Below are 25,993 nucleotides of genomic sequence, written 5' to 3' on the forward strand. Positions count from 1 at the left end.
TATTTTTTTTATGTCCCTTTTTTTTTTTTATTTTTTTTATCAATGTCACTTTCTTATTTTTTTTCCCCCCCCCCCCCCCCCCCAAAGCTTTTCAAAATATTTACTTGTAAAATCTTTGCTTTGGAATTGTTTTTAAGTGTACTGGCATATGGTTCCCCTTTCAATGGACCTAAGCCAGAATCCATTGAAGTAAACAAGAGTTTTTCCATTTACTCCAATAGGCAGTGGACCAGGGTCAAAATGCTTTGCCATTTGTATTAATTGGGAGCTATATATGCAAGACTGAAAAGAGAGTACATGGTATTATTCGGACCTTCTTTCTCTTCAGGAATGACTTGTGGTACTGTCTATAAATATAAAAAGAACAGGAGTACTTGTGGCACCTTAGAGACTAACAAATTTATTACTAAAATTTGTTAGTCTCTAAGGTGCCACAAGTACTCCTGTTCTTTTTGCGGATACAGACTAACACGGCTGCTACTCTGAAACCTGTCTATAACTATAATATCCCTTGACTTTCACACATCTGTAACCATTAATTCATTGTTCTAGATATTAGAAAAGATAACTTAAGATCACGGTAGATCATTGTAATACAAAATGAAGTAGGAATTAGTCTACCAGTGGATTTATATCCGGCAGATACTGATACCAGAAACATGCAAAACAGATTTGATTTAGGGAGAGAAGAGTAAAATTGGCTTTATAAGGAAATAATGAACAGAGGAATTTTAATTTGAAAAACCACATCTTTGAGCATATGAATCTCTTAGTCTTCGGAGAATACTAGGTATGCCATCCTACGGCCATACCACCCTGAACACGCCCAATCTCGTCTGATCTCGGAAGCTAAGCAGGGTCGGGCCTGGTTAGTACTAGGATGGGAGACCTCCTGGGACTACTGGGTGCTGTAGGCTTTTTTGGGGGTGGGGGATAGCTCAGTGGTTTGAGCACTGGCCTGCTAAACCCAGGGTAGTGAGTTCAATCCTTGAGGGGGCCACTTGGGGATCTGGGGCAAAATCAGTACTTGGTCCTGCTAGTGAAGGCAGGGGGCTGGACTCAATGACCTTTCAAGGTCCCTTCCAGTTCTAGGAGATGGGATATCTCCATTAATTAAATTAAATTAATTAAATTAAATTTCAGAACACTTGCATGTGGCGTATAGGCAGTAGTGAAGGAAAGATACAAAGTGTGACTCAATATTGCACATAGGTTTATGTTTTCCAACAGAAGAAGTGAAAAATTATTTTTCGCTATAGCTTGCTTGTACTTGCTCTTGCACAGAGCTGGCAAACTTACTTTGCGGGGATTTCTGTATACTGTATTATTTGGATATCGTGCTTTCAAATGTGAAAATATATATTTGGTGGATACTACAGTGATGAGAGTACGACAAGTGTTTAAAGGGTACATAGAATCTGTAGTTGACTGATATAAGGTATTTGTAGTTCTGAATGAGACAGTAAAGAACACTTTGTAACTGTTGTAGGATGGCTTTGGATTGGGCTAAACATTTTGGACAGACTGAGATTGTAGATCTTCTGGAATCTTACAGGTAAGGTATTCCTGCTTTGCTGAAACAGTTATTTAACATGTAAATGCCTATTATATTCGTACATAACTTTAATGGGTACAACAATGTTTAGTTCTCTAGCTTCTAAAATCTGGCACAAAAAAGCCAATTTGCAAAACTAGGTATAATAAATCCGGAAGATAATTCTTGCTTTTTAAAAAGTAAACCTCCTCAAATAAGACTAGGTGGTTTTAAAAATATATATCAAATACATTATAGCAGTGGTTCCCAAACTTGTTCCGCCGCTTGTGCAGGGTTTAAGAAGGTTTTCAAAGCACCAGTTTAACAAGACAAAAGTTATAGCAAAGAGGAAAAAGTACATTTAAAAAACTTCCCTACCTGGAAGCAGAAGAGAAGGGAAAGCAAAAGTAGGAGAACTTTAACATGCTGTCCAAGCAGAAAAGCAAAGAGTGAGAACGGCTTACAGTTCCAGGGCTCCCAATCCAAGTGTTTGAACTGCTCTTTGTCTCCTCGCAGAGCTTAGTCACCCAGCAATGAAGACTGCTATAGTGGGCATGAAACAAAACTCTATAATGCAGTTGTTCCCAAACTTGTTCCGCCACTTGTGCAGGGAACGCCCCTGGCAGGTCGGGCTGGTTTGTTTACCTGCCACGTCCACAGGTTCAGCCGATCGTGGTTCCCAATGGCCGCGGTTCGCTGCTCCAGGCCAGTGGGAGCTGCTGGAAGCTGCATGGGCCGAGGGACATACTGGCCGCCGCTTCCATTGTGGCCAGAAAAATGTGAAATATAGCTGTGCTGCAGATGTTTTGTTGAAGGAGTTTCTTTCAAGATTTTGTAGAAGCGTGCGGGGGGTTGGGGAGGTCAGGGAGAACCATTGAGTGGTCTCAGCATATAATTCCTGGTGTTGAAAAAAAGTGCGTTCTAAATTGCTTTTTAATATGTTAAAGGATGGGGAGAGAGTCAGGAAAGGGATTGCAATGAAATAGAAAACAAAATGAGTTTAGGCCCCATTTGTGGGGAAATGCTAAGCTATGAACTATAAGCCTGTTATTAAGGAGGATTTTGGTGTTGAAATACTAAAAATAAACCAAACCCACATCAAAACATCCAGCATTTAAATAGTAAATAGCAAACAGGACTAATATTTCTGCCGATCCAGCCAGTAGTGAAGACATACCCTTAGATGAGCTATAAAACAAATCAACTTGAGCAAAATGAAGGGAGAAAAGATACTTACAGATATCTATTCAGTGCATTTCACTTGCACTTTGGCAATATCATTGCTGGCATGGCCAAATTGAACAAATATAAAGTATTCCTAAATCGCACAAGATAGTCAAATTGTCTGTGTAATAGACTATGTATGTTGTTTTTTCATGCATAAATGTTTTCTATAAATATTTTTGTTTGATACCAAGGCTAAAGCACATTCAAAGAAAAATAAATATATCTGACTTGAGAGTAGGAGGAAATTTCTAATGCTTTGTCCTCGCAGTTTTTAATAAGGGTGTTATTTTTTTTCTTGTCAAAATTGTTTAATTGGTATAATCTTAGGATGGGTATACTTATATCAATATAAAAGAGCCATTATAGCTTATTCCCCTTCTCTATGGGCATAGCTATCCCAGTATAAGGCACCTTTATAGTGATATAAGTATGTTCACACTAAAGTAGTTTTGCTTTAACTGTACAAGTATTGTTAAAATGCTACAATTTTTATGTGCAGACAAGGCTTTAGAATACAAGTTAAATCAGTTCAGCTCTTCCAGAGTAAAAGTCCTCTAGTTGAAATGGGATTTAGCAACATAATGTAAACTGCATTTCTGTTTTTGGAATATTTTATTCAAGATGTGGTTGTCGCTGTACTGTCTTAGCATGATATTATGTATTGACAAGTAATAGATGCATATATAATATATACACTGGAATATTCAAAAATAATAGCTTGGATCATAGATCTCTTTTTATCATGATAAAAGCCTTATTGGTTTTAGATCATTTTACTACTGCTAAAACGTAACTGTTAAACTGATTTATGACCTAGTCAAACTGCAGCTGTGTGTTTATTTAGCTGGGTATAGCTACATGCTGGTGGGGGAAAAAATACATTTTCCAGCTACTGTTTTTCCTTTTAAAAGATAAATTGGGTGACTGGCATTAAAAACAAGTGAAAGTATAACCATTTAAAGCCCTGATTAAACAAAGCATTTCAGCTCATTAAGCATGTTAAGTGCTGAATGGCATTGGCACTTAAATCACTAAAGTCAGTGAATAGTAATTTGCTGTTGTGAATATTCTGTTATTACCTACACCATCTCAAATATTTCAGTATGAAATAAGAACTGGATATCTTGGTAGTTCTGATCTTATTTTGAATTCATGGCTACAGGGAAGCCTAGTTGTTTGATGCACACTTCCACTCTTGTTTCTTGAGGGATAAACTTATTTTATGTAACATAAGAATGGCCATATTGGGTCAGACTAAAGGTCCATCCAGCCCAGTATCCTGTCTACCGACAGTGGCCAATGCCAGGTGCCCCTGCGGGAGTGAACCTAACAGGTAATGATCAAGTGATCTCTCTCCTGCCGTCCATCACCACCCTCTGACAAACAGAGGCTAGGGACACCATTCCTTACCCATCCTGGCTAATAGCCATTAATGGACTTAACCTCCATGAATTTATCCAGTTCTCCTTTAAACCCTGTTATAGTCCTAGCCTTCACAACCTCCTCAGGCAAGGAGTTCCACAAGTTGACTGTGCACTGTGTAAAGAACTCTCTTCTATTTGTTTTAAACCTGCTGCCCATTAATTTCATTTGGTGGCCCCTAGTTCTTGTATTATGGGAATAAGTAAATAACTTTTCCTTATTCACTTTCTCCACATCACTCATGATTTTATATACCTCTATTATATCTCCCCCTCCCCCCCCAGTCTCCTCTTTTCCAAGTCCTAGCCTCTTTAATCTCTCCTCATATGGGACCCGTTTCAAACCTCTAATCATTTTAGTTCCCCTTCTCTGAACCTTTTCTAATGCCAGTATATCTTTTTTGAGATGAGGAGACCACATCTGTACGCAGTATTCAAGATGTGGGCGTACCATGGATTTATATAAGGGCAATAATATATTCTCCGTCTTATTCTCTATCCCCTTTTTAATGATTCCTAACATCCTGTTTGCTTTTTTGACTGCCGCTGCACACTGCGTGGATGTCTTCAGAGAACTATCCACGATGAATCCAAGATCTTTTTCCTGATTAGTTGTAGCTAAATTAGCCCTCATCATATTGTATGTAGAGTTGGGGTTATTTTTCCCAGTGTGCATTATTTTAAATTTATCCACATTAAATTTCATTTACTATTTTGTTGCCCAATCACTTGGTGACTTTGTGTATATATTTCAGTGCTTCATTGGAGTTTGGAAATCTGGATGAAAGTTCTCTAGTGCAGGCAAATGGTGGTGATCTTAGTACAGAAGACAGAGAACTATTGAAAGCTTATCATCACAGTTTTGATGATGAAAAAGTGGATCTGGATCTGATAATACACCTACTTTACAACATCTGTCATAGTTGTGATGCTGGTAAGCATGTATTAAAAATGTTTATTTAGTAAATTACAGGGGAGTCGCATATTACGCAGGGGTTAGGTACAGGAAGTCAGTGCGTAAGGCGAAAATCGCGTATAGTCAAACGCTCATTGAGAGGAATGGTGGGCGGAATCGCCTGCACTACAGGTACAGTATTTAAATTGTTGTTTTTCTCTTTTTTTTTTTTGTTTTTTGTTTTTTGTTTTGCCGAGCGCGTATAGTTAAAATCGCGTAAGTTAAATGCGCTTGTGATGCGACTCCACCGTACTGTGGATACAGCTTGTTTCAGAGGTATCTGTGATCGCACTTGTCTTTTTGGAATAGTAATAACTACATACACTGAAGTACTGCATGTAAATCCTTTGTGTATTTACAAATACATATTACTGGAGCATGTTTTTCTGTGATTTAAAATGAGTTTCCTATGTAACATCTGTATCCTACTTTGACTTTTTTTTTTCCCCTTAAAGGAGCAGTTTTAATTTTTCTTCCTGGATATGATGAGATAGTTGGCTTGAGGGATCGCATTCTGTTTGATGACAAGAGGTTTGCTGATAATGCTCACAGGTAAATTCTTTAGTTTCTGTTGCTGATTTTAATGCTTCTTAACATAAAAAAATATATATATATATTTTTAAAATTTCACTTCTATTTTGCCATTAGATATCAAGTTTTTATGCTGCATTCAAATATGCAAACATCAGATCAGAAGAAGGTGCTAAAAACTACACCTCCGGGCATTCGCAAAATAGCAAGTATCAAATTACTTTTTTCAGCTGTTCACTTTTATTTATGCTGTCTTCATTTCTACAGTTACTATAAAATAACTTTATTGTTACAGATTCTTTCTACTAATATTGCAGAAACCAGCATCACAGTCAATGATGTTGTCTTTGTTATTGATTCTGGCAAGATGAAAGAGGTATGGTTGTGTAAACTTCGGGTTAATATTGCTGAAAGAAATAATGCAGAGAAGTGTGAAGTGGTACATATTTTAAGTAAAGATGTTAACAGTACCGGTAGGAAAACGTTATTAGCAGGGTTATTACTGGCACATGGAACTGAACTTATTGAGGATTCTTGAATGCAAATCTTTTGACAACTAAAATGATGTTATAAATGTTTAGTATGGTTGTATTTTGCACTCAAATACCAAATTTAGGAAAATATGGTAATTTACAAATGTGGCAAAGAAGAAATAAAATTTAATCAAGTACAATAACAAGAGATGTTTATGCTTAGCCCTATGATAAAGCGAGGGGAAATACAACTCACTTTCTGTGCAATACTAGGCATTATAAGTTTAAAAGAACCTGATAGCCAGAAAAATTACATTGAACAGATTTTGGCTTTGACTTTACAAATATATAGACACCTTTTTAAAATTAAAGGAAGAGAAGTAGGATCTAAGTAAACACTTGGTTGTAGTTAACAAGCTTTAAACATGCCCAGGTCCAATTACTGTAATTATTGTAGTTGAATTTAGTTTGATAATTTAGGTAATTATTTATGTTGCTTTGTTTAATGTACCCTAGTAAATCCATCCCTTGCTCTTGTGATATGAACTCTACCTTAATATTGTAGAAGTCCTTTGATGCGCTGAACTGTGTTACCATGCTAAAAATGGTGTGGATTTCAAAAGCCAGTGCCATCCAGAGAAAAGGCAGGTAATGTACATTTCATGTTGAATCTTATTTCACAAACATCGAACTTTGCATACATTAAACGTGGCAAGGAGGCAGACCACTGCCTTTATAATAGGAAGTATTATGATGTGAACTATCAATGAATTCCTTTCATCCAAATGCAATTAAAATAATTTAAAAACTTCATGTCTCTATTATAATATTGGAGTTACTACTATAGGGAAAACATTGAGACTCAAATCAGGCTTGAATAACTTCAAAAGATTTCACCTAACCAGACTTTTGAATTGGGAAAATTGTTATAATATACAAGTCTGAAATAGAAATTCACTTCTCTGCTTTTTTTATTCACAATTCTGAGGGTTTGTCCACACTACAGATAGGTCAACAGAAGAATTCTTCTATCACTGTTTATACCAGGTCTTAGGTCGGCTTAACTATTTCTTCTTAGGGGTGTGAATTTTTCACATCTCTGAGTGATGTAGCTAGGTTGATCTAATTTTTTGTTGTAGACCAGGCCTCGCTGTTTGCTGGTTTTTGAAAACATTTGGGCCTTATTTTCACCTATATCAAGCATCACTTCATGCCACTCTGGGAGTGTAAAGGAGCCTTAAAGAGTGAAAATTACACTTACACCTACTTTTAAAGCCTCTCTTCACTCATAGACTCATATAGAGTTTAAGGCAGGAAGGGACCACCAGATCATCTAATCTGACCTTCTGTATATATCACAGACCCTCACCACTATCTAGCAACCGCACGCTGTTGCCAGAGTCATGAGAGTTGATCTTAGTATAATTGACAAATCCATTTGTATTTAAATCAGGTGTTTCTTCCTGAAGAGTTTCCACCTGCTGTCTTTTGATCCTGCAGTGGAGTTGTAATTGTCCAGTTTGGTGATTAAATGTTTTTGTTTTGGGAAGATTAGATCATTTTCTTGGAAAATCCAAGTCTGCATGTTTTAAAAAAAGTAGTATATTTATCTATATGTTAAATGTGCTTGACTGTAGATCTCCTTTTTGTGTTTTCATTATGAGCATTTTTTTCCCCCACACTTTGTATTGGATTCTCAGCTGTCTTTTAAATAATATTTTTGTTTCTAAGGGCTGGACGCTGTCGGCCTGGAATCTGTTTCCGACTCTTCAGCAGGCTCCGATTTCAGAATATGTTGGAATTTCAGACTCCAGAACTTCTAAGAATGCCACTACAGGTGGATCTTCACTTGAAAATTATTTATTTTTTCTGTTGTTTTACCATAAGTCTACACATTGCTTTACAAAACATGCTGAAAAAAGTCCCCGTCTTGAATACTTATAACCTTGATATAGTATAAAGATATAAAAATATGATATGGGATAATTGGTCAGGTTCCAATAAGGTGTAGAGGCATTATGGGAGCAGAGATAGGGGCTGGGGAGTAACATAAAACCATGGATGGGTGCTTGGTATCTGAATTGGAAAGCTGTTTAAGGCTAGTCATTCATAAGTATGAAGCGGAGGATGGGAGGAGAAAACAAGATGGGCACTTGGAGTGCCTCTGGAGAAGCACAAGTGTAGAATAAAATAAGATGAGCTCTAGGTGGATAGTTCTAGAGTTCAGTCAGTGTTTAAATTATTATTTTTTTTCCAGGGACCTTTAATTTAATATGGCTATACAAATATCAGAGATAATACAGAAAATTAGATTGCAAGATATCAGTCTGTAGTTAAAATTTGAAGTTGAGGTTCCATTTTATCATTTTGTGATCATTTTCATTTTACTAAATTGATATGTTATAGCGTACAGTAACACAGCCGCTCTATTCCTGAAGCTGGACTAGTTTTGATTTAAAAGAACTGATTTAGTAATTTGTTAAAGGATATTGTCAATTTAAAAAATCACACTTTCTGAAATGTTTACCTCCAGTAATCATAAATAACACTGAAGATTCCTATAAATAAGAGATGAGAACAATGTATTTCTCAGATTTTTCCAATTTATTTTGTATATTTGATAGTGCTATAAAGGAAAATATTACTATTTCTCACAAATTTGGGGGGGGGGAACTCAGGGCATATGTAGTATGTGATACTCAACTCACTTTTTTGAAATCAGCTAGATTTCAGAGTGACAGTGTATTTATAGTGTGCTATTTTTACTTAAAAGAAAAGACAAATTGCAAATAGCTTTAAAAGTAGCTATACATCCAATCACTTTTTATAAGCATTTTAGTATTTGTGTCATGGATAGTGTAATGGATAAATGATCTGTAAAAGTGTGATACTTAAGCTAATTTTTTTCTTTAATTTAAAAAGGAACAATAGAGCTTATTTTTTATTGTTCACTTCATCCATTGTCTCTCTATATTAGTATTTACATAGTGTTCAATCTTTGATGCATACATGCAGACATCTGCATTACTACGATCTTTTAGTCTAAAGATTTCTCTAGTGGCTGTGAAAATCTTGAAATTTCTTAATTTTTGGTCTAGCCCCATTGTCAACAAACTTGTAAAAGGCCAAACCTGAGTGTGTAATCTTACCTGTTTTGCTTGCACAATGTAGGTGCTTATGTATTGTATAGAATACTACATTAATATCTTTGATGCAGAGTTGCTTTCTTGCACAGTTTGCATTCACTCCATGCCTAATGTGTGTTGTGGAAGGAAAAGATACAGTATTTTACCATTTGCTTTGTTGATTACAAATTTTCTCTTGTTAAGGTTTGAATGATGTATCCTATTACATATATTTAAGGTTGCACGTAAAGTCCATATTCAGTATAAGAAACTGATTTTTGGAGGTTTTCTTAAATAGTTTTCCCTTTTTAATTTATAGGAACTTTGTTTGCACACAAAACTGCTAGCACCAATTAACTGTCCAATTGCTGACTTTTTGATGAAAGCCCCAGATCCTCCACCAGCCTTAATTGTGAGAAATGCTGTTCAGATGCTTAAGGTGAGTAAATGAAATCGATTGATACGTTAATATTTTGTTTGTTGCTTCTGTGCTTGGTGGCATAGATGTTAATCTAGGTGGGAGACCTACGTTCAAGACGCACGCCGTTCCCAGATAAAGCCTCCATTTAAAAATATACAGAGATATCCTATCTCCTAGAACTGGAAGGGACCCCGAAAGGCCATCGAGTCCAGCCCCTTGCCTTCACTAGCGGGACCAAGTACTGATTCTGCCCCTCAAGGATTGAACTCACAACCCTGGGTTTAGCAGGCCAATGCTCAAACCACTGAGCTACCCCTCCCTCCTTGCGTAGTGGCTTAATGAAAGTCGTTTTGTTAAGTGTTTTCAGGCTTTCACTTTGTGCTGATTGGGCTAACATTATACCCTGGGTAGGGGAAGAGATTCATTTATTCTTCACCAAACTTAACCATCATTTATCCAAAGCCTTTATCCATACTATACAGGCAAGCAAGGACATAAACAAATAGTCAGCTGTAACATCTTTTTAAATTGTTCTCAGGCACTTTTTTTTGGGTCTGTGTTGCCACTACTTACTCCTAGAGATGGTAGCCTTCTTGACCTTCCTGGCTGAAGGAAGGGGGAGGAGGAATAAAAAAGTCATTACATTGGGTGTGATTATGTTGCTAGTATATGGTATTTTACTAATCTTGTCACTTGGATGGTGTGTTCTTCCTGCTTTTATGCTAAACTTGCTTGCTTCTCTCTCTTTTAAATCAGACAATAGATGCCATGGATACCTGGGAAGATCTCACGGAACTTGGTTATCATCTGGCTGACTTACCTGTAGAGCCACACCTTGGTAAAATGGTGTTGTGTGCTGTTGTTTTGAAGTGCCTGGATCCTATTCTTACCATTGCTTGCACTCTTGCATATCGAGACCCTTTTGTCCTACCTACGCAGGCCTCACAAAAACGTGCAGCCATGCTGTGTAGAAAACGTTTTACTGCAGGAACATTTAGTGACCATATGGCGCTTCTCAGGGCATTCCAGGTATTATTATTTCATCTAAGGAAGAAGTATTGATGGCAATAGTTAGATTCCGTATAAAAGTAATGGAATACTTTAAAGTTATAGCTGGACTGTAAGTCCTTTGTAAAGGATTTCAGTATTTCCTAGTAGACTTTCCCTGCATTGAACCCACTAGTAATTTTATATATGAGGAAATTTTTTAATCTATTAAGCATACTTTTGTTGACCTAATTCAACTCTAAATGTTTTCATTGATGATGTATTTCTAATTTTAAATTACACTTAATATATTACCAAAAAGTAATAATTTCAAGATGCATTATATTGACTTGAGGAAATATAAAGAGAGAATTTTGCTTGATGATAACAGAAAAAAAGTCAAAAAGGCTTAATGCCGTTAGACTTTTGTTTCTATCTTCAATTGAAGTGCATTGCATTATACTCAAATAAAATACAATTAAAAAATCACATGGAAGTTTTGAGTTTAAACACATTTGTAGGCATTTGAAAAAATATTTTCATGCAGGCATGGCAGAAGGCACGAAGTGATGGTTGGGAGAGAGCCTTCTGTGAGAAGAATTTTCTCTCTCAAGCTACTATGGAAATCATCATAGGAATGAGAACACAGTTGCTTGGTCAGCTCAGAGCATCAGGTAACTAATTGTTCAAAAACATCTTCTGGATTTTTTTAAATCTAGATTTATGATGAAGTGAATTATTCAAATTTTAACAAGAATGAAATTCAAGGCCATCTTAACTTCTTATTTGTGTAGTACATATTAATACAGGCACTCAGAAAGCCAAGTTTGATAATCGCATTATGCCACATAAACTGTTTAACCTGAAATGGGCGAAAACACAATGAGTTAATCAGATTCTTAAGTCCAGTTGAGCTTTGAATGGTGCAGGTCCTAAGAAGGAGAAGATGGCTCTAAGCTGGCTTTCCTCTCTTGAGCCCAACTGGCGGACTGAACTGGCTTCTGTGGTATAACTTGGAGCAAGCTAAGGGTTGTTCTAAATTATTTTGGCTAAAATGGTCCAGGATCTGGTCTAATGCTTCATTAGGATTTCTATTCCATTAAATAACTTACATGTACAAGGTCTTTATTCTCAGTATTTTGTATGCAATAAAGAGCCACTTATTTTAGTATATCAAAGCCCACTAACTGGAAGGGTCTCAACCAAATTGTTGCATTAAATATGGAAATAATATGTATTATGTTAGCTAGTGTGAAAGGTATAAGAAGCAGTGTGGGATTTCATAAAATAAAGCATTAATACCTTGTTTTCACTCAAATGGAAATTTAAAAACATATGATTTTTAAGTATCAGGGTGTAGCCATATTAGTCTGTATCCATAAAAACAACAAGGAGTCCGGTGTCACCTTAAAGACTAACGGATTTATTTGGGCATCTGAAGAAGTGGATTTTTTACCCACGAAAGCTTATGCCCAAATAAATCCGTTAGTCTTTAAGGTGACACCGGATTCCTTGTTGTTTTTATGATTTTTAAAACATCCAATAATCTTTTTTCCTCCGTTTAGGTTTTGTTAGAGCCAGAGGTGGAGGCGATATTCGAGATGTTAACACCAATTCTGAAAATTGGGCTGTAGTGAAAGGTGCTTTAGTGGCTGGGATGTATCCAAATCTAGTGCATGTGGATAGAGAAAACCTTGTATTGACTGGCCCGAAGGAGAAGAGAGTGCGATTTCATCCTACCTCTGTTCTTAGCCAGCCTCAGTATAAAAAGGTAACCTTTCTAAACAAATAACCCACACGCAAGAACCGATTTAATTGTTTGTGAAGAGTTATAAAAATGTCTCCTCTTAGTTCTTATTCCTTTAAAAGAGTGTGTGCATGCATGAAATTAACCACTATAGGGAAGATAAAGAAAATGTTTTTGTAAATTGTTCTGGATGGGTTGGAGTCAGCTTATGTTTTAAAAGCAGTATATGTTTAGTCATCTTCACCTGGACCAGAACCAGAATCCTCTTACCTTGGGGAGTGAGACACAATTACCAAACAAAAATGTCGTGGAATTGTTTTGAGGATTTATTGACATGTAGTATTGACTGAGTTTGGATTGACAGTAGCAACTAGGATTTCTGCCCTGAAGCATTAACCTAGATTTTCTTTGGATTTTTTTTGTTTAACTAAAGAAACTTGGCTATAAAGCCATAATAAATTTTAATTTTTACTGTACTTTATTTTACAATTGTAAACTGTAATACAGTTTATTGGGCTGTAGATTTATTATGGCATTTTTATAAAAAATCTCAGAGCAGTCACAGTAAATTTAGTAAAAGTCACAGGTTTGGGAGGAAATCGTGTGTAAAGTCATGACATTTAAAGAGTGTGTGGATGAGCTATGGGCGGGGGGAAATGGGTTCTGCACCTGGGGAATGGGTGGCCCTGCAGGTGGGGCTGGAGGGCCCTGCAGCAGCAACTCCTATCCCACAGTGTTGGGCCTGGCTCCCTGATGTGGCCATTACAACCTGGTGTAGGGCATCACAGTGCTGCTCAGGTTTGGTCTGGCCACTCTTCCCTCATGATGAGTGGTACTGTCACCCCGAGAGCCAGATTGTCATGGACTAATCGAAAAATCTCAGTATCAGTGACACTTTTATGACTGTGACAACCCTGCAACCCTAACCTTTTATTTTAAATCGTTCCTGAATGTTTCGATTATCTAACAAATAAATGGTACAAGAGTCTTGTTTGGTTTTGCTAACAGATTCCTCCAGCAAATGGTCAAGCTGCAGCAATTCAAGCACTCCCCACAGACTGGCTTATGTATGATGAAATGACTAGAGCACACAGGATAGCCAACATCAGATGCTGTTCATCCGTGACGCCTGTCACTGTGTCCCTCTTCTGTGGTCCAGCTCGGTTGCCAAGTAATGCTTTACAGGAGCCCTCATCCTTTAGAGGTACAGTGTACTTGGAATTAGAAATTTTCAAATAATATACAGTACTCTGACATATTGGAACCTCAGTGCTGCTTATACAGGAATGGTCTCATAGAAAACATCCTGAAATTTTTATGAACTATACTATTTAAAGAGTAAATAATGGAATAACAGGAAAAAAAAATGAATGCCTTTTGTCCGGTGCATAAGGATTGGACCCTCATGGGACCTGAGGAATAAAAGCAGTATTTTCTGCTCTGCTACTGAAGTAGAGGTAGATACTCCAAATTATCAAAATCGCTTGTGAGAGTTCTATAGTCATAAATTAAACAGAAAAGTTAGATTTTAACATTCACCTTAATTAGAAGTATAGGGGGGAAAAAGAGAAAATGTTAAACAGAAAAGTTCAAAACTAGTGGGGGAAGAAATTTAATTTTCATATTTAAAATACAAATACACAGTTTAATAAAAATGCTGACTTAGCTTTTATTTTTTGAATTATGTTAATTTAGTGGATGGTGTTCCTAATGATAGTAGTGATAGCGAGATAGAAGACAGAACAACTGCTAATCTGGCTGCATTGAAGCTAGATGAATGGCTACATTTCAAACTGGATCCTGAGGTAGGTAATGTATTAACTGAATAATTTTACCCCTTTTCAAGAAGCAAATACTGTTTGCTTTCTGAATCTCTTCCCTTTACTGTGATTTTTAAAATAGTCGGGTCTTCCAGAATTTCATTGAAAATAATTGTGCATCTTTCTTTAAAACACAAACATGCACCCCACCCTTAGGAGACCTAAATAGAAAGACTTGGTTGAAATAAGCAACAAGGTTTTATTTTGTTTTTAGGATTCAGAGTGACTGGTCAAGACCTGGGTACAACATGTATATTAACATAAGTATGCTTACTTGCCCACAACTTTTCTTTTGTCTTTTCAAATTATCAGATATATTTATACAAGACTGAAGGGTTTTTTCACAACCTGCCTTCTCCTGAATTAATCAAGAACTGAAGTAATATATGTAATGTAATCCACTTCTCCTATTGCAACAAATTAATGTCCTTATGCTGCACTGAGATCCATTAATGATGTATGCCACATTTTGGACATTTTCCTCTCTAGAATATTGCCTGCTTAGTATATTGAGGGGGTGGGGGGCCCTCTATCTGCAGTCAGTCTTTTTTTAACAGAAGTGAAATTCATTACAGGCTGCCAGTCTGCTGCTGCAACTCAGACAGAAATGGCATAGTTTATTTCTGCGCCGCATGCGAGCACCTTCTAAACCTTGGTCTCAAGTTGATGAAGCAACTATAAGAGCAATCATAGCTGTTTTAAGTACTGAAGAGCAGTCTGCAGGCTTACAGCAACCTTCAGGAATTGGGCAAAGACCAAGACCTATGTCTTCTGAAGAACTTCCCTTAGCATCTTCTTGGAGATCAAATAGCAGTAGAAAAAGCTCAGCAGAAACAGAATTCTCTGATGACTCTTCTAATGCTGAAAAGTAAGTTGGTAGAAACCTTCCAGAGACAATGAGTGGTAGTTTTTGTAGGTGGAAAAGTGTTACCTGTATTTCTGCTTTCAGAGGCGACTACTCACAAAGTGAAAATTGGTCATTCTGTGCGGGTCTCGCTTTCTTATTCCACCTGTGCCTACTCACCTTTCTCTCCTCCTCACACTTTTGCTATTCCATTTTAATTCTTCAGTCCCCACTTTTTCATTTCTTTCTTTCTTACACATCTACTCATAAATGTCACTATGAAAAGCCATGCCCTGTTGAGACAGGAGCAAGTTATTAAATTTACTGGCGTAATCATTTTTATACTTGGAAGAAAATGTTACTTAATTTTATTTATGTATTTCCAAGATACTTTGAATTCATTCAGGTTATATTTCAGGGGACAAAGTGGAGAAAATAGACCATAACTATTTTTACAATAGATTCTACAAAGGTGACCAGATTGAAATCAAAGTCATGCCTGAACTAGATGTGAAATAAATTCTTATTGTTGTGTTGGTAGGTTTATGGCTGTGCTATAGGTTCCATTCCTGTAAAGGATTCTACAAAGACATGGATAGAAACAGATGTTTTTAATTATACCAGGGTAAATTTCAAATTTGTCATACAGTTGTTTAAACCTTGCATGGTGTATGGATCATGATGCTAGGCATAGGTCTATTGTGCAAAAACAAGCACTTTTCTTTTCAAAGGCCTTTTTAAAAATAGTTGGTCTGAGGTTTACTGTCTATTAAATGCAAGTCTAATACTAAGAAAAATATAAACTTTAATAATAAAACCCCTAACTCTGCTGTGTGATACAACAGCTTCCATTAGGCACCTAGCAGAGCTGTACATATGGTATATTGTGATGGCATTAAAAATTGCTTCTTGCAGTGGTCTCCCACCATGCTTGTATGTGTCCATAATGTCAAGTCCCTTCAAAAGTAAAATGTTCTAACTTTACAAAAAAATCCACCAAAATCATTTCTTAATTGTCAAATAGCGTTACACTTAAATTCAGAACCAGATTGATTGAGAGGTAGGGAAGGGGGCGATCTGTATCATACATCATTAGGAAGGAAGATCAACTGAAAGATCTTACTGTCCTAAAGGGGGAGGGGGGGGGAGAGAGAGAGAGAGAGAGAGAGAGAGTGTGTGTGTGTGTGTGTGTGTGTGTGTGTGTGTGTGTGTGTGTGTGAATATTTCCAAATATGTCCCTCCTCTGAGGGGACAGCTTGCTGCCAATGCACCGTCTCCAGCAAATTTGTCTCTGGAAAGAAGGAGCAGAAGCCCCATCCTCCAAAAACAAATAACTGGTATTTAAAGTTAACTGAAAATTGTTTAACCTCTGTAAGTAATGTAATGCATGTAGTCATTCTGCAGACTCTTGGAGCTTTAGCTGAAGCTTTAAATTTTTTTTTTGCTATGATTGCTGTTTGTACCAGCCATTTGTTAGTTGAACAGTTTTATATCTTCACCTATCCTCCCTCAGAGTCCTAATGAAATCTACATCTCCAGCATTTCACCCGCCACAGAAATACAAAGAAAGAGGTATTTTGCATTCTAAACGAAGTTCAGATGACAGGTCAGATCAGTCATCTGTGAAATCCACAGACAGTAGTAGTTATCCCAGCCCATGTGCCAGTCCTTCTCCTCCATCATCTGGAAAGGTAAAGTATCCTCTTATTCGTAAGTGTTAAATTATAGAATATCTGAAGTAATCTTGCTGACGTTCTTCAGAGTTAAAAAGAGCAGCCTATTATTTGTATTACAAGGATACCTGTAGACCCTAATCGAGGATCCTGGTCCCAATGTATAAAGTGCTATACAAATGTAAAGGAGTTCATGCCCCTAAGCGCTTACACTCTACAGTAATACCCTTAGTACTGTAGTTTGAACACAACAAAATTCATTATCAGAGGAATTCTTCATAGAATGATGAATTAGAGCAAATTGGAAAGCTTTTGGCATGCAGCATACAGGGCATGTTGCTACATGTGTGCAAGAATATGTATCTTCCTTATTTACATGTATACATTACTACTGAATTAAATTCACCTTGCTTTATCCTAATGGTTTTAGAATAATATACGAAAATCATTAAATGCCATGTGCTTAATTATTTAGGAATCAGATTATCAAATTAATTAGCAGCATGACCCAATAGGCCTTTTCATCTCTCTAATATAAAAAGGTCCCTTTAATGGGAAAATTTTGGTGCAGCCTTACTATGGAGGTATACTAGCATGCATCCATAATCTGCCTTGGTAGTAAATTGTCTGAATCTGAGATTACCTTTAGGTACCAAGCATACATAGAAGGGCAGGGAGCTAAAAAGCGATGTCTAATCATTCAAATTGGCATGATGGGTATAATATCCCCAGACTAATATAGTGCTTGCCACAATTTGAAAGCCATATAATACATTAGGAGAATTCAGCTACCATTTTCGTAAGGAATAATCTTGCGTTCTAGTTCACAGCTGAGCATTAACATTTTTGGACTGTAAATTGATCAGCAATTGTACAACTGTACATCTTAACTGAAATTTTCTTTTGCTACATTGAATACCTCTTACTCATTCTTCCCTTTTCTTTGGGTCTCTTCCATTTTGTCTTCCTTCATGTTCATCTCCCTTTTTTGTGATTTACTGTTATAGGAGATAGGGCTTTCCACCTACAATTACTCTGTATTCTTTGGTTATCTGTTTAATGTATCTGAAAAATGCAAACTTCTTAACTACAAAAACTTTCCTAAATCAGAATTTAGCCAGTATTTCATAAGTCCACTCAAACCTTTTGTTTGTTAGGCGAAAATATTTTTTCATACTTTTTCTAAAAATATAGAAATCAGATTGCCAATAAAGTTGGTGTGCAATTTCTTAATAGACTGAGATTTAGCACCTGGACTCCTCCTGCTATTGTGGCTTTTGTTTGAGAGTCTGTTCCCCACCACTTCCTTTAATAGTGTGCATCAGGGCTACACTCTGATTCTCATTTGAATTTTGTGGCACTTGCATTATGTCTTGTAGCTTCATTGTGATAGCTATGTGCAACAAGAAGAAATATTTCAGTGGACTGGTTGAGTTCAGTTCCCCTCACATACGCAGGGAGTATGCCTTCAGTCACCGTCTCTTTCCCTTTCTCACAGTATTTCCATAGATACTGATCCAATCTGCTTCTTGCATTTCAATAAGTAGGTTAGTGCAGGAGGCTGCTATGTCTGGATCTGCTCTGTTTGCTCCTTTTTTATAGCTATCTGTCTACCCTCCTCCCCACTCCCCAACGCTTCTTCTGTCTCTAACAGGTTTAATTGATTCCTTATTTAATTCTTTGACTCTTGATTTCTGGGAGGTTTATTTATTTATTTATTTTTGTCCTAACCCTAAAATGGGGGGGGGGGGAGATAAATACCTGTTTTTACTGGTGGTGAAAGAAATTCCTCTTTCTGCAAGACTATAGTTCTTCTAGAACTTAGTGAAAAGATGGCTAAGCAAAGGATTTTTGCTTTGTTCAAATACTAGAAATGCAATTTGCTTCATTTTTGCAGGGATCCAAGTCTCCTTCACCCAGACCAAATATGCCAATTCGGTACTTCATTATGAAGAGCAGCAACTTGAGAAACCTTGATATTTCTCAACAAAAAGGTATCTGGTCTACAACTCCAAGTAATGAGAGAAAATTAAATAGAGCCTTTTGGGAAAGCAGCATGGTTTACTTGGTATTTTCAGTTCAAGGATCAGGACATTTTCAGGTGAGTCTTAAATTAGCATTTAAAATTAGATCAGTCTGGTCGTCTCATAGCAGTGCAACAAATTGCCATGCATAGAATGGGAGTTTTGCTTATGATTTTAAATCTTTACAGCTGTTTTAAGAAGTAGTAATGGAGAAAGAACATTTCATATCCCTCTGGGGTCTCCCCTAACGAACACAGGAAAGTCATTGAAAAGCCGAGTAGCTCTGGATGCAGTTCAGTCTTAGAATGCTGTTTGTGTCCTCCATGAGTTCTCTGGAATTAAAAACAAAGGGGGAAAATAATTAAGGGTATCCTCATTCTCTTTTTTTTCTTTCTCTGATTGCTAAAAATATATGTAATAAATGTACATTTGTGATCTTATTATGGCAACTTCCTCTAACAGTCATGGGGCTCCCTAGACTGGGAGAGATGCCAATACACAGACAGCTCCCACCAAATATTTGTCCTAGATACATAGATCTTAAGGCCAGACGGTAGGACCATTATGATCATCTAGTCTGGTCTCCGACATAACACGGGCCATATAATTTCACCCAGTAACTTCTGCATGAAGCCCACAACTTCTGGTTGAGCTAGAACCTGTCTTCCTAAAATACGTCCAACCGTGTTTTAAAGACTTCACGTGATGGTGAATCCACCACATCTCTAGTTGTTCCAGTGATTAATTAACATGGATCTTAAAAGCTTGTGCCTTATTTCTAGTCTGAATTTGTCTAGCTTCACCTTCTAGCTATTGGATCTTGTTATGTCTTTGCTAGATTAGAGCCTCTTGTGATCAGAAATCTCCGCAATCAGATACTTGTGGGCCATGATCAAGTAACATTTTAATCTTCTCTTGGATAAACTATGTAGATTGAGCTTCTTGGTCGGGACTGTGTTTTGTTTGTAAATTACAAATTAGGTCGTGATCGCTTGCACCTAGACAACTGATTTTTTTAGTTCAGTAATCATATGTTCTAGACATAAATATAAATCGACTGGAAAATTAAAATATTATTGCCATATGCCTTATTGCTTTACTATACTTTTGACTTCGTTTGCATTTCAATATACAAGATGATAAAATAATTTTAGTCAGTATTTTTCTTGTTTAAATTATCAAGATCTTGGGGGGGAGAGGGGAAATACCGCATCAGTGTTAGACTCCCTGTTTAATATATTACATCAGGCATTTAGGTGAAAAAACTGACGCCAAGTTGCAAATAGTTTCAGTTGTCACCATTGAAATTTTCAAGGTGGATTACAAAAACTAGTTTCTGATGAACAAATATTCCTTCTAATCTTAAATTTGCTGTTTTGCATGTTTTGGCCTAATTACATTCCAGTACATGGAACAGATTTTTGTTAGGGTTTTTTTATATTTTTGAAGATCATTAAATACTTTTCATATATCTATACATCTTGTTGATTATTTCTGTCTTTGACTAAAGAAAGAAAAATAGTGCTGGATGAGGTGTTTAAGTACGTTGAGTTGTTGTTCAGCTTCATTAAATATGAAAATTCTAATACCCCAGTATACAAATCGATGATTCCAATCCAAAAATCCCACTCATATGCACTAAGGGACATGAATTGCATATGGAAAAAATTGATTCCTCTACTTAACTATTCTGTACCTCTGTTTTCTCAACTGGAAAAGGAGTAAAATATACTTGTGTGCCTCATGGAGGTGAGGTGAAGGATTGATGTTTGAGTGAAGTACTTTGTACCTTTAATCCAAGAATGTCAATGTAAATACAAATGATTATTTTATTCCAAGATGGAAGGGTATTATTTGATTATATACAATCTGATTAGCTTTGTCTTTCAATTAAATATATGTTGTTTCCCTTTTACTTTATATTTTCCCACAGGGTTTTGCTAGAATGTCTTCAGAGATAGGACGTGAGAAAAGTCAGGACTGGGGCTCTACAGGCTTGGGAGGAGTGTTTAAGGTGGAGTGGATCCGGAAAGAAAGTCTTCCCTTTCAGTTTGCACACCACTTACTCAACCCTTGGAATGATAATAAGAAAGTACAAATAAGCAGAGATGGCCAGGTAGCATTTATTCTCATTTGAAATATGTTTACTGCTCAGTGTTGAATATACGGTGTATTTAAAAGGATATTGCTGGGGTGGTTTTTGTGGTTTCATTACTCTCCATTTTATATAATAATCTTAATGCATGTTTTTTTTTCCTTTTATGATTCTGCCCACGCTTACCTTTCCTATCTGGTAAACTTCAATTCAGGTTATTGGCACACTGGGTTGTGTTACCACTTACTGACTAAAGGCTTTGCTGTAGGGTTTGCTAGGTAAGAAGGAGGAGCCTCTCTTCAAAAGACGTTTGAAATCTTCAATATAGAGCAGAAGACGTGGTATTGCAGAAGCAATACTAATTTATCATTCCCAATGTGTTTAACCCATGTATTTAAAAACTGTAGAGAACACTATCTCACAATAAATTATACATGCTGTAAAGCCTCTGTTTTTTTTGTTAAAAGAAATGTCTCTAAACCAATCAAGTCAGTGTATCTTCTTGCATGAATTGGAATATAAATGTACTTTTTACTAGGTATGAAAGGGAAGGAAATCCTAGAATATAGGTCTTAGGTCTTTTGAACACTTTCTTCTACATGCTTGACTGTAATATTTTAAACGATAATGTAAAAAAGGAAATGGCAGGTAGTTTGATTCCTTCATGAACTGTGGGAATCGATTTGGAGAGGATTTTTAGCACATCTGATTTTGTTAGAAATTTGACTAGCTGTGATTTTATCTAGATATATAGTACATTAAAATTGTCATCTAATGCTGCCCTCTGAAAGCCTGTAAATGTGCCAGTTGTATCTACATGGCAATTTACTTTAAAAAATATTTAGGTCCTTATGCTCTAGAAACTCATCTGTCCTAAAGAGAGAATGGTTTTGTGTTACTCATCCACATTTTATTGCTAAGATGGTAGTCAGAAATCCTCTGGAATTACTCCTTCTTCTGCATTGTTTTGCCTTGCCTTTATGTGCTGCTTGGTTGAAGCTTGTTCTGAATTGGGGTTGTTTGTTTTTATACAGAGTAAATAGGCTCATAAAATCCAGCCAGCTTTTAGTTTAATTTTAAAACAACACAGTAGGTTTGCCCATGTCCAAGAGAACCTCAGTTAATTGGAAACTAACTTGCTTTTCACAGTGTTTGAGGACCACAACTTGAGATGCATTTCCAGCCATACTCAGATTTGTCAGCAATGATGGTTAAAGTCCCTCTCATCCAAAGAAGATTGAAAGCTGAAACCTTGAGTTTTTTGTATAGTTTTAGGAGACTGTATCACTATCTTGAGAGATAGTTAGTGGGTGGGGTTTGATTCTCTCTGGCCCCAATTCTCCAGACTGAGGCCACAAGCAACTAGAGGTATCAAACACATGTAGTCTGCTGGGGACCATTGCACCAGCCAGAGTGACCGTAGTTGATGGTGTTGCCTCAGGCATCATGTAGTGAAGTTCCCAGATCTGGCTCAATCCTGCGAATCCATGTATATCTGGGATGGCCCCATGGGCAGTATCAAGGCATGCGCTCCTTCACGAGTTGATGGAGGATTTGAGAGCATAGTGTGCTAGGGTGTTCTTTGTCCATCCTGACAATGTGGCCAAAACGCAGGCAATGCTGCTTTTGAATATAATGAGCAATTGAAGGAAAGCCAGATCTTTGCAAGTCTGTCACGTTTTGATGCAAAGTGAAAGCACTTTATGCTCAGGTTTTTACAGCACATATGGGATGCTTCTAGGGTCCGCATAGCAATAGAGGCAGTACACGGGTTTGAGAAATCCTGAACTTGGTCTCAGCCCAAAGATGTTTTTGTGTCCGTAAGCGCAACATGGACTTGAGATAACTTGTGGAGAATTCCCCCTGTGCAGGGAAACTCGCCACTGACAGAAAACTTGTGGAGGCAACTTTGCTACCTCCTGTGCCCAGCTTCCCCTAGTTCTGAGGGTGAATTATGTCAGCAGGATGGGATGGGAGGGGAAGGAGTGTGGCAGAATGGAGCTCTACTGTGCCCAATCCTCTACAAATCCTTATGCCAATGTCCTAAGTTAGGGTTGCTTCTGTGCAACCCTGAGTCGCACTGGAGGTTGGTAGTACAAATTAGTGAACTGTAACCAATTCCTTATGCTTCACTCTCCATTCACCTGAACTGTTCTTGAACGGAGTGGAGCATAATGACTCCAGCTCTTTACATCTGTGTTCTTTTTTTTTTTTTTAGTTGTGCTTAGTGTTCTTTTGTATACACTGATGTGTCAGAGTGTTAGAATTCTATAGCAGGTCTACCAGGAAAGAGCCCTGACCACTATTCTAGGAAAACTCATGGAAGAAACGTATAAACAGTCTGAATCCAGTTTTATCTCAAAATTCTGAGAATACAGCCACATGGACACTTTACCATTTTACCTTTGCTTCTTTGGCTGAGCCAGGCTAGGTTGTATTCTCAACTTTTCTATTGTACTATAAAGGTTCTTATATCACACTTATCACCATACTATTTGAGTATCTAATGTGGTGATTTCTGTAATATATTTGTTGAACACCTGTATCTGATTGTACTTAGTATGTATTAATAGCTAATGGGATTCACTCTTTCAAACAAAACAAAAACCAAATACTGCTAATTTTCGTCTTTACCTCCATTCCTGTAATTGGCTTCTTTGTGTCGTGGTCATCCGTAACATGCCTCTTAACTTAAGTGACACATTTAATGCTTGCTTTCTTCTGGTCTGCAGGAATTGGAACCACAGGTTGGAGAACAATTGCTACAGCTTTGGGATCGTATTCCTTTAGGAGAGAAAAACACAACTGATTGACAATATACAGTAACACACTTGAGGTATTATACTGACATGTAAAGTCATATTTTTCTTGTGGTAGATGGTCAGTAAACTTCTCCTGGTCTTTATACTATGTGTTTTCGCCAGTTTTGATGGTAACTATCAGAGAAAAAAGCTGCTGCTTAATTTTGTTGGAGAAAGGATAGACTATTTTAATTTTCTTAATCTTTTTTTTCTCCTTTAATTTTACAGTTCTGGCTGCTGAGACACATCTGTTGTATAACCACTAGAACCAGCACTGCTCAGCACCTACACAAATAGAAGAGGGGAAAAGCCATGTAGTGAAATGGGCTGTTGGAAATTGATACCATTTCTCTAAAGTTAGCATCATAAAAATAAAACGGAGCAGGTTTTCAGTAAGCTCATAGTAATAAGTGTGATAACAGCATTTTGCTATTGTGATTTTGACTGAATGAAAAATGACGTATGTTTTATTTGTGTGACGTTCAGTGTGCAATTTATGTCTAAACAATTTTGAAACTTTAAATGTTAAGTTTACAACAATGGAGCAGGCTGAAGTTGCTGGTGGGTTTTAAATAGTACAGTAGGCAGTTAAATAGACCCTTTCCTTTCAGAACAGCCCAATGCAGCAGAAGGTTTGGGAGCAACTAGTGTAATATTAATTAGACTTAGAATTTCACATTTTATTGTTTAGTTCTTGAGAACAGTATTTTCCAGGTGTAGTTGTTGAAGATTTCTCAACTTAGATGCTCAAGGGTACTTTTATTATTGGGGTAGAGCAGGATATATGCTGACAACTAATGGGGCAGACGGTGCACCTCCTAGCTAAATAAAAATTGCGTTTAAATTTGCAGCATGAATGGAAAGAGAAGGAAGGTTTTCCCTTGCCTGAAAGTTGTTCCAGAGCAAATTTCCAGTCCCCACTATCTTTTTAATCTGTGTAGCCCATAATTCCCTCTTCATAAAATGGATTCTTCCCTCATTGCTACTTATTTCTCATCTGTACAGCAATAAGAAAAAGTCAATAAGCTTTTTCAAAGGCTGAAGCTAAAGGCAAAAACCTTGGGTTCTAGCAAGTAGCATCTTTTGTTGAAGACCTAATTTTCTAATTGCTCTCTTCTCTGACCTACACATATGCTTTTGTATTGTGGTACAGGTACATAGGGACCCATACTGTGTTACTTGACTTTTAAGGATATACATGAAGTTCCTGCACTGCTTTGATGGGAAGATGGAAGGCTAGCAGTTCAGCGATATCTTTCCCTGAACTTTAAGTAGAATAGATAGCATACTTTCCCTTTTAACACTCATTATTGTTTAGGGAAGATATGTAATCTTAAAACTTTGGAAAGGACTGGAGTTCTATACTTTAAAACACTCACGAGAGAAAAAAATCATGAGTGGCTTTAACAGCAGTGAAAAGTGAATGAGAAAATCCTTCTGTTTTTATCTGTGGGAACATTGATACATTACATTGATACAAGATACTCTGGATGCCTACTGACTTCTACATGGATTTTTATTCTTTAACTAAAATTTTTTGTGTGTAGATTTGACATACTTGGTTTGAGATTACCTGCAATTAGCTTCTACTGTACATCATTGTAATTACATTTTTTCTTGTTAAATTTTACTAACAATGACCTTAGTTTCATATTATGCATTTAACTGTTTAGTGTTTTGAAATTAGAAATAAGGAATTTCTGGAATAAAGTTGTTTCAGTTTTAGCTTTGTGATGTCTTCAAATCATTAGTCCTTGTGTATATAGAGTAGATGATCTTAGTAAAAATACTATTTGACCAAATTCAATGTAAATACTACAGTGAGAGGAAAAACACATTTTAAAAATGCAGTATATTGTACAGAAAGTAAAACTAATTTAGTAAATGTATTGAATCCTTCTTAGGTGTGGGAGAAGTTGAGTGAATTATGAACTGATCATAATTAAATAAAATGCTTTAAGCCGTGCGCGTTCTGTGCTAAGCCTATGCCAACGGGAGACCCTCAGACTCTTGTCTGAAGTGTTTAGGGGAATCTCACCAGACGGACAAGCGCAAGATCTGCAAGGCTTTCAGGCCCAGGACCAAAAAGGAGCGGGACTTTAGACTTAAGCAGCCCCTTATGGAGGCGGCACTTAGCCCAGATCCTCCTTCGGCACGCGCCAAGTCCCGGCACCGAGCGCCTCGGTGCGCAGCGCCTCAGCGGCACCCTCCGGTACTGCATCGCGAGCTGACGCAGATAAGGCCCCTCGGCACCGCGTCCGCCGCAAGCCCCTCGGCGCCATTCCCTGTCTCCGGGGCATAAAAGACCCCGCAAG

General features: G+C 37.1%; 1 protein-coding gene and 1 non-coding gene across 2 annotated transcripts in view; both read left to right on the forward strand.

Moving 5' to 3' along the window:
• YTHDC2 (YTH domain containing 2) overlaps window positions 1–25,403 on the forward strand; it is a 47,696-nt gene extending 22,293 nt beyond the window's left edge. The window contains exons 12-30 of the mRNA XM_034774015.1: window positions 1,490–1,555; window positions 4,938–5,116; window positions 5,593–5,689; window positions 5,786–5,873; window positions 5,964–6,044; window positions 6,707–6,789; window positions 7,873–7,978; window positions 9,586–9,705; window positions 10,444–10,716; window positions 11,222–11,348; window positions 12,240–12,445; window positions 13,430–13,625; window positions 14,117–14,226; window positions 14,817–15,109; window positions 16,599–16,776; window positions 18,656–18,859; window positions 20,716–20,898; window positions 23,610–23,713; window positions 23,907–25,403. Coding sequence (XP_034629906.1) covers window positions 1,490–1,555; window positions 4,938–5,116; window positions 5,593–5,689; window positions 5,786–5,873; window positions 5,964–6,044; window positions 6,707–6,789; window positions 7,873–7,978; window positions 9,586–9,705; window positions 10,444–10,716; window positions 11,222–11,348; window positions 12,240–12,445; window positions 13,430–13,625; window positions 14,117–14,226; window positions 14,817–15,109; window positions 16,599–16,776; window positions 18,656–18,859; window positions 20,716–20,898; window positions 23,610–23,690 — 2,671 coding nt within the window. The 3' untranslated portion in view covers window positions 23,691–23,713; window positions 23,907–25,403. The remainder of the gene's footprint in view (window positions 1–1,489; window positions 1,556–4,937; window positions 5,117–5,592; window positions 5,690–5,785; window positions 5,874–5,963; window positions 6,045–6,706; window positions 6,790–7,872; window positions 7,979–9,585; window positions 9,706–10,443; window positions 10,717–11,221; window positions 11,349–12,239; window positions 12,446–13,429; window positions 13,626–14,116; window positions 14,227–14,816; window positions 15,110–16,598; window positions 16,777–18,655; window positions 18,860–20,715; window positions 20,899–23,609; window positions 23,714–23,906) is intronic.
• LOC117879680 lies at window positions 799–917 on the forward strand. Its single transcript, XR_004646341.1, has one exon. It is a non-coding gene; the product is annotated as a 5S ribosomal RNA (ribosomal RNA).
• Window positions 25,404–25,993: the final 590 nt, after the last annotated feature.

Source organism: Trachemys scripta, chromosome 6 (genome assembly GCF_013100865.1).
Source record: "Trachemys scripta elegans isolate TJP31775 chromosome 6, CAS_Tse_1.0, whole genome shotgun sequence".
NCBI lineage: Eukaryota > Metazoa > Chordata > Testudines > Emydidae > Trachemys > Trachemys scripta.